Source organism: Passer montanus, unplaced genomic scaffold (genome assembly GCF_014805655.1).
Source record: "Passer montanus isolate IOZ18808 unplaced genomic scaffold, ASM1480565v1 scaffold55, whole genome shotgun sequence".
NCBI classification, from domain to species: Eukaryota; Metazoa; Chordata; class Aves; order Passeriformes; family Passeridae; genus Passer; species Passer montanus.
Window position 1 is genome coordinate 505,412 of NW_024370485.1, and position 15,290 is coordinate 520,701.

Sequence of the window (15,290 nt, forward strand, 5' to 3'; positions counted from 1 at the left end):
TGCTTAGGCAAATCTTTATTAAAACTAACTAATCCAGGCTGATTGGAAGTGTAACAGGTAATGTAGTTTCGTAACTACAGAGCTCAGTGCAGGCTAGCTGCTCTCTGGAGGAATTGTGGAGGTAGAAGTGAGCAGTGTGCTGGCACAGCTGGGACAGTCCCAGTGCCAGAAGGGTGGTCACAGCTGGCTCCACACGTGCCACACTACAGCCTGGTGACAGGACAGTTTGTGAGGCACACACAGGAATCTCTGGACACTAAAAACACTGTGCAGACCAAAATGGACACCTTAGGTATCCAATGTTTGTGTCCTGTAAAAAGAGTTCAACTAAATTAGTAAATTCCCAAAACAAAAGCAACAACTGTATATTGGTTTTAGTCATCTTGCACTGCAAGACAGGCAGGGCATGCCAGGGATGGAAGTCTAAAACCCAAAACACCCAGCTGCAGCCTTCTTAAGTATGACAAAAAATAAAAATACTGTATGTAACAAGGGCTCTCTCTACAACTTGCTACTCTTCTATTTTAAAAGCACAATAGTCTGACTCACATTCACTTAGAGAGGTGGAAAAGCTCTATGCCATCTCAGTAATTTAATTGGGATAAATGCTTGCAGCCTTCCGGGGAACACAATTTGTCTTCCATTTTTAAACCAGCTTCTGCTATTACCATTTAAAAATGGAAGACCTGTGTGTGCAGATTTGTTAAGTGCCAGCTTTTTGCCCAAGGGATTGGATACTGCTTCCCAGTAATGATTTTTTCCTTTTAAGATCTGCTGGTAATATTTGTAACAGTGATGGCAGAAAAGAACCCAATTTGATTACTAGTACTGATACTGGCTGTTCTGGAGAGTAATACATATTTATACCCTCTGTTAGGACACAGACTCAATCTGCTGCTTGAATTCATGTGGTGTCATCAACACAGGTCATTGTGTTTTCTTACCCTGAAGTGAGTTCTGCTGTCTTTATGATGGAGAGACAGACAGCACAGTCAGTGTTGCAAAGGAAAAGGTCCAAACTTTTATTAAGAAACCAGCAAGGCACAACTCTGTCCATGTGCAATGGGTGACCCGAGTTCACAGGGAATTCAGTTCTGCCTTTAGCTACTGTCAACAGAATCCAACTTTGCAGATATGTTTCACAACTAAGTTTCTCCACTGCTAGACAGAGAAACATTTAGTTGCCATCTTTTTCATAGCAAGATTAAATACACAGAGCACCCACATAAGACAATCAAGCTTCTAAGCAGACAGAAGTAAACCAGGGTCTTCCTCTCCAGCTTAGTGCTCATTAAAGTATTCAGTTAGAGCATCCACGAGCTCCTGCTTCTTGCTTCCACACCTCAACCCCAAAAACCTACATGCATCCTTCAGGACAGACACGGTGAGCTTGCCTAGAGTGCCCTTCTGCACGTGACTCTGCAGCTCATCTTTTGAGACTTCTACCTTGGGCTTCTTCTCAGTTTGACCATCAGAAGCTAGAAAGATACATTTTAGATCACAAAGATTTTAAAAATTAGATATCAGTGTTTCTTACACATATCATTGTTAATGGCCATTAGTACATGGTGCTTTAACAGGCACACGCTCACAGACCTAGTTTCCATGTTTTAAGAAACAGGTGTCACTCTGTAAGTCATGCAGTATTTAATTGATAGGAGTGATCTTAGCTGAAGTATGAAACTGTGTGTTCTGATGAATACATCACCCTCCAAATGAAACTTAAGGGATTCTTGTTGAGCCAGCAGAATGCAATGATTCCACAAGGAGCTCAGCTAACTGATACTTACTTTATGCACTCTTTCACAGACTCCCAAATTACACAAAGACTTCAGCATTGCTTACACATTTAGCCCTTAAGATGCCTATTTTGGATTTGCTAAACAGCCCATGCATAAAAGTCTCACCAACACAAACTGAAAGCATGAGTGATTTTACTCTTCTGTTATAAAACAGAAAGTTGCTAAAGTTTTATTTATTTACATGTATATATATATATATTCTGCAGTAATTTACCCACATTACCCCTATACTTCACTCTGCAGTTTGTCACTCCAGCAATTCCTCAACTGGATACCACAATATTCTCTACTCAGTAGAATAGAATCAATACTGGATGTAATACTTCATTGTGGAGATTGCTAGAGTTGTTGCACAAGCAGCTTCCTTAAACTATGAGACAAACTGAAAACACAGAAACTTCTAAACAGAATACAGACATTATGTTTTGTGTCTGCACCACCATTACTTACCTTGTTTTCTCTTTACAGCCTTCACATCAGGATTGTAGTCAGGGGGATAAACCAGCTGCTTAAACTCGTCCACCAGGCTGCCCAGCCTGTGGCTCATCTGTTCAGACTTTGGCACTGGCAAAAGATAAAGATTTGCCCTCTCAAAAACAGTGTGATCACAAGAAAGTCTGCAAGGCCATCCCTGTTGCCAAATTAATTATCAGCTCACCTGGCAGGAAAAATACAATGCTCATGCTACAAAACCATTCCATATTGTGTATGGAACCACACAATACTTTATTTTGTAGGATTATGTTAAACATTCACCAAGAAGGGACTTAGAAAATATGAACCAGCTTAGGTATGCCAACTGTGCTCTGTATTGGCTTGAAACACCAGTTCATCAAGCTCTCAGCTGTAACTTTAGGGTCTACAACCACCAGAGAGAACCCCAGGACAGAAGAAAGTGTGCACAAAGGGGACCTAACACATGTTAATGATTTTGGGGAAATTATTACCACACGTATGTTTCTTCTGAAAAAACCTACACAAACAGTTTTTTCTGTACTAGAGATGCATGATTTTGGTGGAGATATCCCCTCATGCATCCAGCACTGTGATAAAGAACACCTGCTTCTTAAAGCTGCATAGGTCTGACTGGTTTTCAGTAACATCACCAGACACAACTGTGCTTCTGTAATAACTAGTCTACAATTGTCCTGCAAGCATGCAAAAATGCAAATACTTGTGTTATTATACAAGTATTTAAATTTCTCCCAAATGAGAAATTTACAGCTCTTGGTAATATCAAGAATTTGAACATCTGGAATGCTGCGTCCAGTTCTGAGCTCCCCATTACAGGAGAGATATGGAACTCCTGGAATGGCTCCAGCAAAGGACAACAAAGATGATTAAAGGACTGGAACAGCTTCCTTATGAGGAAAGTCTGAAGGAACTGTTCAGCCTCCAGAAGAGATGACAGAGGGGAACCTCATCTAAGTATCTGAAGGGAAGGTGTCAAGAGTGTAGTGCCAGGCTCCTGGTGGTGCCAAGCAACAGGACAAGAGGCAATGTGCAGAAACTGAAGCACAGGAAGAGCCATCTGAACATGAGGAAAAGCTTTACTGGGAAGGTGACTGAACACTGAAACAGGTCACCTACAGAGGTTGTAGAGTATGCCTGGCTGGAAAAACAATTGAAGAACTACCTGGAACTAACCCTGTGCAACGTGCTGTAGGATAACCCTGCCTGAGCAGGGGGGCTGGATCAGATGATCCACTGTGATCCCTTCCCTCCTGACCCCCTCTGTGATTTTACAGGACACTCACATACAAACTCTCCCAGTCACTAGGTGGCAACACTGCCCCCAACAGAATAATTCATTCAGTCCATTTATCACACTGAAATATTAATGAGAATCTTGAAGAGAGGAATTTCAGAGAAAACATTTCTCACCGTATGAAAAAGGTGATTCAATTTTAATTTTGGATGGTAAAGTGAGCATTTTTTTCTTTACTTTAAAAGTGACAGCAATAGAAAATAAGGTTTCAGTATTTCAGAATGGACACATCCAGAATCCTAAACAATGAAACTGCACACAACTGAAATCTTTCTTAAAAGACAGTTGGGTTTGTAGCAGCACATATTTGACTTGTAACAAAGTCACGAGCCCCCTACCCTGCCTCCCTTCACACCCGCCGATAGCTCTCACTTGTAAGATCCTCAGCCTGCTCTGGTTCCATCATATCCAGCGCCAAAGCCTCCAAATTCCTGAAGTGCTGCTGCAAAACTGGGTTCTCAAAGCTGTCAGCCCTGTCAAGAATCCCCCAGAATGTCAATGCATGCTGCCAAGAAGACAGACAAAACACTTAAGATCTACCACCAACTTACGTCAGAATAAAACTTCCCTCTTTCCCACACAACAATCCATTGCATCAGAACTGCTTTTCCTCTTTGCAATTTACCTGCTGAATCACTCTCCTGTCATGTATCAGCCACATAAGAATGCTGTGTCAGAGCTAGAAAGTTGTATGAAGCAAAAGGAGATCGTGGCATTATACTTTAATAATAGTTATGGTGGCTTCCAGGTATCTAGGAAAAAATCTCCCATCAAAGTACTTCATAGCTATAATGAAAAAAAGGCCTAACTCTTCTTTCTAAAGTGCTCTAATTTAAATGATCTGGGTCTGATCTGCTGTAGAGTGGCAGAACCACAATAAAATGTGATACCTCTGCAACAAATGACAACAGCCCAGAGAACAAGAGCAATTCTACAAAGAACTCTAGAACATGCTACATAAAGCATTGTGATGCCTGGGTATCCAGAATGATTAAGAATAAAGTTTGGACAAAGCTACTGCAAAGAGAAGCAATTTCTATCAAAATACATCAAAATCTGATCTCAGGAACACCACAGCTGAACAACATGTGCAACAGAGCAAGCAATGGTTGTGCTTTCTTCCCCATGCCACCCCCTGTACTCTATTTATCTCCAGGTACCTGTATTTGAACCGCAGCTTCTGAATTATTTCCTTCATTTTGTCTACCTGCTCTTGGCTGGCTGGCACATTTTCTGTAACATCAACATTACGTTTGTCATCTGCATAGGGTAGAAAAATCAGGTGGAAACCTGCACAAAAGAGAGGGAGGAAGACAACAGTTACACAGAAGCATGGTCTCAAAATAATTAATGGGAAAAACCAAGATGGTTATTATCTAGGTCTGATTACTCCAAACTAACTTCCTGTTTTGTTGTTAACAACAGCAATCCATAATACTTCCAAGTGCCTACAGCACCACACTCAATCCCAATCTCAATGTTTGTAACCATCATCACTAATGGCTTTGTGAAAGACATTCAGACTAAATTCATAGCTATGGGTTGGATACCAGGGACTTGCTTTATATGCAGGAGACCAACTAGTCCACCTCTCCCACTGAGTCTGAGCTTGAGAAAGATTTGTTTGAAAATCAAGATACTGCCCACATTATTCTGAAATACTTTACTTTGTACACAAGCAGTGTTACTTCCCTACTTTACATTCTTCCAGAAGATGTTTTTGCACTTAAAGAGGTGAGAAAATGCAAAACACCAAGAATCTGCTCCCTAATCATTGCCCACTCGTCTGATGTGGCATGAGGCTCACTACATGTGAGATTATTTATTTAATACTTTACAATCTATTCAAGGATACAACATAATTCAAGAAAAGATATTCTGTCTAGTCTTAAACAGGAAAAAAAGGCTTTTCATTTCTACATCAGTTATTTGAATCTGATGAAAAGAGGTAGAAGGCAGGGAAAACACTCTAGCCAGGTCATAACTGAGCAAGCCCTGATGCAACTGGGGCTTTAAAAATAGATTCAGTGTAAGATGCTTACACTGACAAAACTGAAAAAAAGTAATGTTGGAAAGCATTTTCCCCAGTTTTAAGGGGAGGTAGAACTAAGAACATTTTCCCTCAATCCAGGACACCATTACACTGACTACATGCAATCAGACAGGGAAAGGCAGCATCTCTTCCCATACCTGGAGGGGCTATCTGCACTTTCTGCTCATCCAGCTCCTCCTCCTGGGGAACCAGGGCCACAAAGCGAGGAGGGATGTTGCGCCGAGGGGTGTACCTGCACAGCATCATCATCTCCCTCTCCAAGCACTTCATCAGCAGGGCATTGAACAGTGTTGTACTCCCTGCAAAGGAAAGAGGGGATTGGGCACACTGACAGCTTTGCTCCTTTTTTCTGGAATATAACTCTAGATATAACCCTCTGACTTCTTTGAAATGTTTGCATTATTGTGGAGGTAAAAAGCAAATTTTGGAAGGAAGAAGACTCAAAATGGACAATGTTAATGAGTCTCTCCTGACCAGCAGTAAGAGTTCTGGTGGAAGAAATGAAATCACTACCATGTGAGAGATTGAATACCATGAAATTTTATCTACCAAGTCTATTTTTGTTTGGTGGGACATCACAACAGAAACAGATCATCGACCTTTTGTGAAAGTAACACACTAAGAATTCAGATTTCAGTACTCTTCCTGAGGCACATGTTTGCCTCAGGTATATTTCACCAGACATGGTGGTCAGGGAAAGAGTGACATATAAAGAACATGGTTGAGCCAGGAAACTGCAGTTAGAGAAGCAAGCCTAAGTGTTTTTCTTTAGTCAGACACTGCAAAGCCTTTGGTCATAACTCAGCCCTCTTCATCCACTGCTAGACTGAGGAGCTAAAGGTTTTTTCTTACTACTGCAGATTTGGATATATTTCTAGATAAACAGACATATGTATACATACAAAAAGACAAAAATAAGCAGTTCTAAATGTCCTTGCCTTCTCTCTTTACAAGCCTATAAAGCACTGTTAATTCAACTATACTTCCTGAGTATCACGTTTCCACTTCTAGCTGACATAGACTTAAAAACAGCAATTATCTCCCCAGGTTTGGGATTCAGGTTTTTCTTTTTTTGTTGTTGGTTGGTTTTGTTTGGGCTTTTTTAACCATCTTTACCTTCTTGTCAGGTACTAGGATCCTTCACTTTCATGAATGGCTAAAACAAGTACTTTGGGACTACATCTGCATGGTTTAATTGGCTGCTTGTCATGATGGATAAACATGAAGCACAATTGGCTGCTCTGCTATAGAAGAAACCAAGAAATATCTGCAGCTGAGAGGGGCAATAACAGTTAATTCAGTTCTTCTTAACATGAGCAAGTTTTTAAGTTAGACAAAGCTTTTACACTCATTGATCCCCACTCAAACACAGCATGGCTCAGCAGGTTACACTAATGCAAGGTGATAAATCTTCTCTTGCCATCTCTGCTTACCTCTCACCAGGGACTCCTCAGGATAGATGAACTGGGAGGGCCTGACATGGTGGTGCTGCTTTAGCATTGAAAGTGGTTTGAAGCCAATCAGAAACAAACCTGGAGAATCAAACTGTTTTATTTCTTCTGTCTCCTCTTTCTCCAGCACAATCTGTCGGTTTCCGTATGTCTAAACCAGGGAAGAGCAGATGATAGGGCTGCCAGCATAAAAAAAATGAGGACCAGGAGGCAGGAAGAGGAAGCAATTGCTGTGTTCCACTACTTAAAAGAAAGTTACAGACAAGACAGTGTAAACTCTCATGAGTAGTGCACACAAGTGACAGACAAATTTTACCTGAACATAAGTAAAATGCACTTTTCTAAGAATGGCTAGGCCCCCTGATACAGAGAAGCTGTCACATCTCATCTCTGGAATTCTTCAGAGCTGTCCCAAAAAAGCCCTGAGCAACCTGACCTGCTTTTCCTCTGGGCCAGCTTATACCAGACTTTCAGAGGTCCTGTCCAGCTGTAAAATTGCTTCAGCAGATGCATGTCAGCTACCTGCTCCTGACAGAAACAGTGACTGAGAAACAATGTTTCTGTAGCACCACTCATGCACCACAAATTCAAAACCATATTATAGTCCAGCTGCAGAAGGTAAACATCAGGGCTTAATGCTCAGCTTTCTGTTTATCTCCTATACTTTATTTCAAGAAACTAATATCCACTATAAATAGACTTAATACTTCATTTTAAGACAACAACTTTAAGAAGACACAAAGCACACTTGTGACAGAATACCTAGCAACTACATAACCTGTTTTGAAATAAAGCTGTGCATGATCACAACATGACACTCAATTTACATCAGCCAAACTATCAAGCAGGAAGGCAAAACAAAGAAAAATTTATACAAAAAACTCCAAAGGAAACATGCCTTTTGTTTGGAAAGCAGCTCCAACTCTCCTGTGATTCACACTTTATGTTTATAAAAATGGACCAGATCTATTCCTAATGAATCCAAACTGACAGCAGTGGCAATGGCATGGGGTCACACAAGGTCAGGCTCTGACAGCCTCATTCTGCCTTACAAAAAGAAATGACCTCTGCTCCTGACAGCACGTCCACCAGCAGCTATGCCTTCCCATGACAGTCAGGCCAGGGAGACAGCCCATTCTCACCCTGCAGAGCTCACAACACGACCAGCCTGTCCCCAGGTGCATACAGATGCAAATATTCCTGTATCTCATCTTCAAAGTGCAATACAAACAAAAGCAGCAAGGGAATTGGCACCTCTCTCACACACCCACAGAGAGAAAAGAAAAAGCAGGTACATAACCAAAAAGTTACCTGAGCCCTTTTAGTGTCACTGGGCAGGAGCAAGCTGCCTGTTTTTGCACTGAACATCCTTGTTTTTGTTTTTACTGGTTCATTAGTTTCCCGATAAAGCTTCACTGGATATGGTTTATAAGCTTTTTGAATAAGGTTGTAAACACCAACAGAAAGAGCCACAACTTTGCCCAGATGCAGATTTAGCCTGTGTAAAAAAAGCAGATACAGACTTGAGATTCCTGAAAAATCACTACTGCAGAAGAAAATCACCTCCTCATCTAAGTTATTTCCTGTGTTCTTCTCCTGTTCTCCTCCTCCAAAATCACATACATCTTTGGAAACACACTATCACTTGAGTCAATCTCACTTGAATAAAAATATTCTTGCAATATCATCATAAAAGTTATCTAAACACAAGTAATTTACCATATTTCTTTGACCTTTTTTTGACTGAAGGGCAGCTATGCTCAAACAGAGAACAGGACAAGTCCCCATCTGGGTACTCCAACTATGCCTATTGTAATGTCCATGAATTCTCACAGCTGTTTGAGCAAAAGGCAAAATTCTCCCCAAAAAACCCACTAAGACAAACAATACCAAGGTTTAAGAAAAAAATATAAATCAGACCTTAGAGAAAAAAAATAGATGTAAAAGTTTAAAAATAGAGGCAATCTTCAAGTTATGAGAGCAGAAGAGTGAGTTAGTACAAATGCAACTTCCTCTCTTGTAAAACGTATCAGTGGTATGGGATTCTTCCTCCCCAGCTATTAGAAAACTTAAGGAACATTCCCAGAAAAGAAAATAAAGCTGCAAGCAGGAGCAAGAATGCCAGTGACAATAGCTCAGGTTGGGATACTTTCTTAATATTTATTGGGAAAAAAAAATTAGGCCTTGAAGTTCATTCCTTTTCTGTGCTTCCACATCATTCTGCTATGAACTCACTCCCTAAAAAAACAACTGTTATGCAGCATGTGGTTCCAAAAATACTTTCTATCTGCTTTGTCAAGATCCCTTTAATCTTTCTTAAGTATCTCTAATCTTTTAGTAGGAGATTAGAAATATCAAGGCTGTGTGAATCCATGCCAAGTACCTAGACAGATTGGCAACATATTACTATTTAATAACAGGAAAAAATACCTGGCATTCACATTCAGATGAAATTTTTTTTTAGTTAGTATTGGCAAGAAAAGCCTAATTTCAATCAGATTTCACTATATGCTATTTTTTATGTTGCAGCTTTTTAGGTAAGTACTTGGCAATTATGTAATTTTTTAACAAATCATAATTTCTGGCCAAGCTCAATACAGAAGATATCACACAGAGGAAACAAGAGGTCCACTCTGCTCCTCTCATCCACAAATATCCTTGGAAACCACAGAAGAAACACCAATCTTGGACTGAAGAATTAAGATTGAGGAATGGAAGCACCTCAAAGTGCCTTTAAAGACCAATCATTCCAGAAGAGGAAAGTGAGATGCAGTCTGAAAATAACATCAGGTGCCCCTGCTGGATGTTGTACCACAACCAGGCACAAACCTGACTAAAGCCCGTTTCTTCGTCTCCTTTGCTCGTACTTTCTTCATGAGATGTTCCAGTTTCTCTGACTCTTTAGGCTGGATCCCAAGGTCCTCATCATCTGCTACATTTATAATATCCCTGTAGAACAAAGAGATATCAAACCCTCCAGGCTTCTTCAAGTGCATCAAGTCTAGGATGATACCTAGAAACAATGGAAGAGATAAGAGCAGGATAAGAAACTGCTTTTTTCTTGCATCAGCATGTATCTCAGCACTCTCAGATTTCTCTATCTACACAAATAATTTAAGTAAGAATAAGCTCCAAATTGTCATCTGTACCAGATATGAAATATTCTGGAGAAAGGGGCGATTCTAGGGCAAGAAGCAAAACCCATTCTTTAACTTCACTCAAAACAATGCAGAATAGAAAATCCTTCCTCTCTAATTAAGAATCTGGACAGCAATGAATATGAAATGGCTCTGATAAGCTCCTATAAAACATAATCTTACCTCAGGCATAGAGGGGAGTAACAAGTTCAGAAAATCCTCTTTCCTTTAATTATAGGGGCTAATGGATTAAAGGAAGCCTCACAGCTTCTAGATCCAGGACATCTCCTGAATTCCAAAAACACTGGCTACCTCAGCTACACAGCTGAACTAATGCTGTCTACTCTCTGAACTCAGGCTGATGTCCTTCAGCTAATTCAAAATGGAACCATTAAAGTAATTTTCCTTTTGTGTTAACTTGGTGTTAGCATTCCCCTCCTGGAAAATGGTACAAGACCAAAAAAAAGTTTATTTTCTAGGCCCTGCCATGTCCCCATTTATGCTATCAAACTAGAAAGAGATCCTAGAAAACAAGTGCTAGCTACTGAATACCAGACCAGAAAACATATATTCTAATTTAGATTAGATACCAAATTTCTAGTTTAGGAGCTTTCAGAAACATTCCCCAGTTCTGATGATTTTACATCTTTTTCCATCACAAACCAGCAATGCAGTTAACATCTGCAGCAAAGATCCATCACGTTTACTGCGTGTAAAATGCAAAGGGGAAACAATGACCTGTGTCTCTCAGATCACCAGCTCTGGTCCTGGCCAGCTTGGCTTTGGCACTGTCATTGGCATGAGGGTCATCCTCGTTGGTGAAGAGCATGATCCTCTTGTGGCTCAGCCTGACTCGCACGTCACTGAAGAGATTGGAGCAGGCCCAGAGCGCTTCCCCCAGGGAATAGTCAGTGCTGTGGCCAAAGCTCTCCCGGAAAAGCGCCCGGCCTTCGTCTCCCCTGTACTGGTCCAGCTCCAGAACTCGCTTCGCACCTGGAGGGGCAACAGCAGTCACAGGTGTGCAAACCCAGAGCACCAGGAAGATTTCTCTGTCTGCTCTGGGGTGCCCTGACCCTCAGGGGGGCACTGACTTTGATCCTCAAGTCTCCTAGACTTCAAGATAGGCTAGAATTCACAAAAGTGTGAAATGGTTTATAAAGAGTAGTGTAAGTGTATCGCTTGGTGAGAAATTTAGGTTTGGGGTTTTTTAGTATGTTGTGGATGGAAGCAAGATGGAGGGCACAGGGCGTCATCCTGGGTTTCTTCTTCATGCTTGTTCTTCCTTCTTCTCCATGGGTTTGGGTGGCATTTTGTAATTGGACCGAAAAGTCTGCATTGTGGGCTCTTTGGGATCAGTTATTGGGTTAAAAGGGAAAACAATCTAGGTGTCCTTTCTTAATTGGATAGTTTAGTCTCAAAAGACCCTGTAACAAGAGATTGTTGGCCATTTTGTGCCTTCTAATGAAAAGCTGCCAAACTCACAGTAATGAGACTGTTTTACTGATAAAAAATAATAAACACTTGAGTCCCAACATGAACTACTGTCTCAAGTGCCTTCAATCCAGACCCAGAGAAACCAGCAACTGGGACCCCCACACACAGGCATTAGGAATACTGACAGAAGCACCACGAGCTCTTCCAAGTATGCACCAGGGAATTCCTTGCAGCTGACATCCAAGGAATGCTCCCAAGCACCTCTGTGGCAATGTCCTTCCAACACCTGGCTGAGAAAGCTGTCCAGCATGGCCTAACATCTGCAATATCACAAGCCAGTTACCCCTGAAAGCAGCTGCTAGGGCAAGGGGACACAAAATGCCCTGGCACCAATGTGGGCTCTTTCTGTGGGGAAGGGAAACAGACAGGGATCAAAGTATTGCAAACCCCTCCACTGAACGCCAAGTGCACAGCAGCAAACTGTACCTGCTGCAGAGGCACAGCAGACTGCTGCACCACCACAGAAAAGAGGAGCCTGAAATGCATCCTGCAGCTCCACAGCATGCTGGGAAGGTGGAGAGCTCCTCCTTCTCCTTCCTCGCCCCTCATGTCAGAGAGAATGCTCACAGAGGGGAGATGAAGCCCACAGATCACCACGCTGAGCACAGCAACATTCAGCTCAGGTGTCCACAGCCTGGCTGCAGCTCTGAGGATTTCTCTTGTACTGCCCAAGGTGAATCTCCCACATGTCTAACAGCAGGTTCTGTTCTCTCCTGTAACTCTGCAATAGGAGACAAGCTTTCATTTTTCAGCTACTGCATTCTGCAGAGCTTCCTCCTTTGTCCCTCCCTTAAGCTCTATAGCACTTACAAAATTTAATTTGAAAATGTTTTCCTCTGCCTTTACTATTTTATTTTCATCTCCTCATCTGTCCTTTAACGTAAATCTTCATAATTATGTACCCACATGTCTAACAGCAGGTTCTGTTCCCTCCTGTAACTCTGCAATAGGAGACAAGAGCTTTCATTTTTCAGCTACTGCATTCTGCAGAGCTTCCTCCTTTGTCCCTCCCTTAAGCTCTATAGCACTTACAAAATTTAATTTGAAAATGTTTTCCTCTGCCTTTACTATTTTATTTTCATCACCTCATCTGTCCTTTAATGTAAATCTTCATATATAATAATCACCTATAGCATCTCTTCCTTCTCCAGGGGCAGCAAATACACAATTCCATTCCTTTTGAACTGATGCCTTAAGTTTCAGCTTTCATACTTTCTAGCTTCTGTACTGCCGTAGTGTGTAACTCTGAACTTCATCTAAAGTGTTAGCAAGTTCTCTTCCCAGGGCTCCTCATCTGTCCTTTAACGTAAATCTTCATAATTATGTACTCCATAATAATCACCTATAGCATCTCTTCCTTCTCCAGGGGCAGCAAATACACAATTCCATTCCTTTTGAACTGATGCCTTAAGTTTCAGCTTTCATACTTTCTAGCTTCTGTACTGCCTTAGTGTGTAACTCTGAATTTCATATAAAGTGTTAGCAAGTTCTCTTCCCAGGGCAGTCAGACAAACAATCCTTTTCCAGCCTGAGAACCAAGGACACTGTTGCAGCTTCAGGCCCAAAAAGTGTAAACAACAGCAAAGTGAGGAGAGCAGTCTGGGAGGATGGGACTTCATAACCTGAAGCTGAAATTGGACAATTACCCCCAATATGTAAATGGACTAAAACTTACAGAAATGTGAAAACTCGTGACCGAGTGTCCATCTTGGGTGGAGCCATGGCCAGGCTCTTGTACTGCCCAAGGTGAATTTTTTGAAGGCCTTTCAATAAATACCTACTTTATTCCTTTAACACCACCTAGCCTCTGCTCCAGGTAGCCTCAGAAGGCATCAGAACAACCCCCACCTTTCACCTGTGCTGTTTTCATCCTCATGGCAAGGCTACTGCCTCTAACATGGGAGAAAGGACAAGCAGGGAAGAAGGGGAAAATGAAAAAGCAGAACCTGTAAGGCACTGTCTGCCAGAAAAGGGAGAGGAACCTAAGGCAGTCCTATCAGGTCTCTACTGTAGTGAATAATAACTTACAATAATAATATTGTAATAAATTCTGAAAATAGGACAAGGCTCAATTCTTTCAGGAGAAGCCCCTCTGTCATTAAACCTGCACCCCCAGTAAAGAAAATGAAATCAAACATCCTTAGTGATAAAGGCTGCTATGAAAAGTTGCAGACAAAATTCCCCCAGAAGACTCTCAACTGTCAGACAATCTGTCACCACTGGCATGTATTCTTTGCACTTCTCCTACTGCCTTTCTAATTCAGCTAGCAGCACTTGTTATCAAGCAGATGGTATGTAATCTTAAGAAAATGAAAGAGCAAAACTCATGAATTGCAGAACTTATTATGGAAATAAGAGATGGAACACCCCAAACAGGCTACAATATCGAACCACCTGTTCTAGCTGACACTGCTTGAGCAGGAGAGCTGGACGAGATAAACTCCAAAATCCCGTCCAGCCTCAGCCAGTCTGTGATATTCTCCATCAGCTGCAATCCATGGTGCCTTAACATGGACACACACTTTTCTGATGGTCATTCAAGAGTTCTGCTGAGATACTCTGAAGTTTAGCAGACAGCAAGTGAAGGCACCACATTCAAATATAAGAAAAGGCATAGGAAAGGATCTGAACCAACTCTAAGGGAAAATGCTAGGCTCTCATGAATTTTCTAAGCTCTCAATAAATATCTAAATCTATCCCCACCACCAACAGCAGATTTCAGTAAGATGAACTTATCTGATAGCTCTCTGATTTTAGAGGGATCAGTTATTGACAGTGCTACTACACCAATTTCCTTACTCCATCTTTTTACAAAACCTTCATACCACTTTACCTGGATTGTCCAGCTCCTGGAGAACATAAATGTGCTTGAAATCTGCCGAATTCTTGTTGTTTTCTGTACCATAGAACACAACACTTAACAGGTCCCTGTCACTGCTGATAATTTTGCTGGTATACACATTCCGGATGCACTGAAAAAAACCGTACCCAGGTCAAAATTGCAAGAAAAGAGTTTTCAGAAAGGAGTGTGAAAGTGTTGCCTTAGCAGTTTATCCATCCCTACCTGGATGGTCATGTCGAAAGGAGTCTCTGCGTCCCCGTCGGACTCGAACATGGCCTTGGAGGCATCCACCAGGAAGATGAGGCTGTCCCGGCCCGAGAACCTCTGCTCCGCTACGGGGGAACGGGGGGAACAGTCTTAGCAGCGGCCCCTCCACCCGCAAAGCAGGCAGTGGGCCCCGATCTGCCCTCCGTGAGGGGGTGGGGGCCCTTACCGACCGCCTCAGCCCCTTGCTCCTCTTCCTGCGGCTCCTCGTCCTCCTCCGGGCCCTCGCCCCGGTAGAAGGAGCCCCAGCCCGCCATGGCCCGCGCCTCACGCGGCCCCGCCCACGCTCGGCCAACAGCCGGCTCGCCCCGCCCCCGCAACAGCGCTGACCAATGGCGAGAGCGGGAATGCGCCGGGTCCCGCCCCTCTCGGGGTATTTGCCCCTCTCCCACGCGCGGATTGGCTGCAGTGGGGTAGCGAAGGGCGGGAGTTCCTCGCGCCCCGCTCGCGGCTCCGAGCCTCAGCCAATGACAGCGGGA

At 42.4% G+C, this 15,290-nt stretch overlaps 1 protein-coding gene across 1 annotated transcript; it reads right to left on the reverse strand.

Annotated features, from left to right (window-relative positions):
- Window positions 1-340: 340 nt before the first annotated feature.
- Window positions 341-15,132, reverse strand: XRCC6 (X-ray repair cross complementing 6). Its single transcript, XM_039725231.1, has 12 exons — window positions 14,981-15,132; window positions 14,770-14,879; window positions 14,539-14,677; window positions 10,950-11,204; window positions 9,904-10,087; window positions 8,386-8,572; window positions 7,057-7,225; window positions 5,761-5,922; window positions 4,731-4,860; window positions 3,943-4,043; window positions 2,253-2,366; window positions 341-1,478 (listed from the first exon to the last, which is right to left on the reverse strand). The coding sequence occupies exons 1-12, from the start codon at window positions 15,066-15,068 to the stop codon at window positions 1,282-1,284; spliced, it is 1,836 nt and encodes a 611-aa protein (XP_039581165.1). The 5' UTR covers window positions 15,069-15,132; the 3' UTR covers window positions 341-1,281.
- Window positions 15,133-15,290: the final 158 nt, after the last annotated feature.

Coding starts and splice junctions, on each gene's coding strand:
- XRCC6 (XM_039725231.1), bottom strand. CDS start 15,068: ATGGCGGGCTGGGGCTCCTTCTACCGGGGCGAGGGCCCGGAGGAGGAC. Junction 8,573..9,903: donor AAGAAACGGGCTTTAGTCAG/GTTTGTGCCTGG, acceptor TTTTTTACACAG/GCTAAATCTGCATCTGGGCA. Junction 1,479..2,252: donor GGCTGTAAAGAGAAAACAAG/GTAAGTAATGGT, acceptor GTATCTTTCTAG/CTTCTGATGGTCAAACTGAG.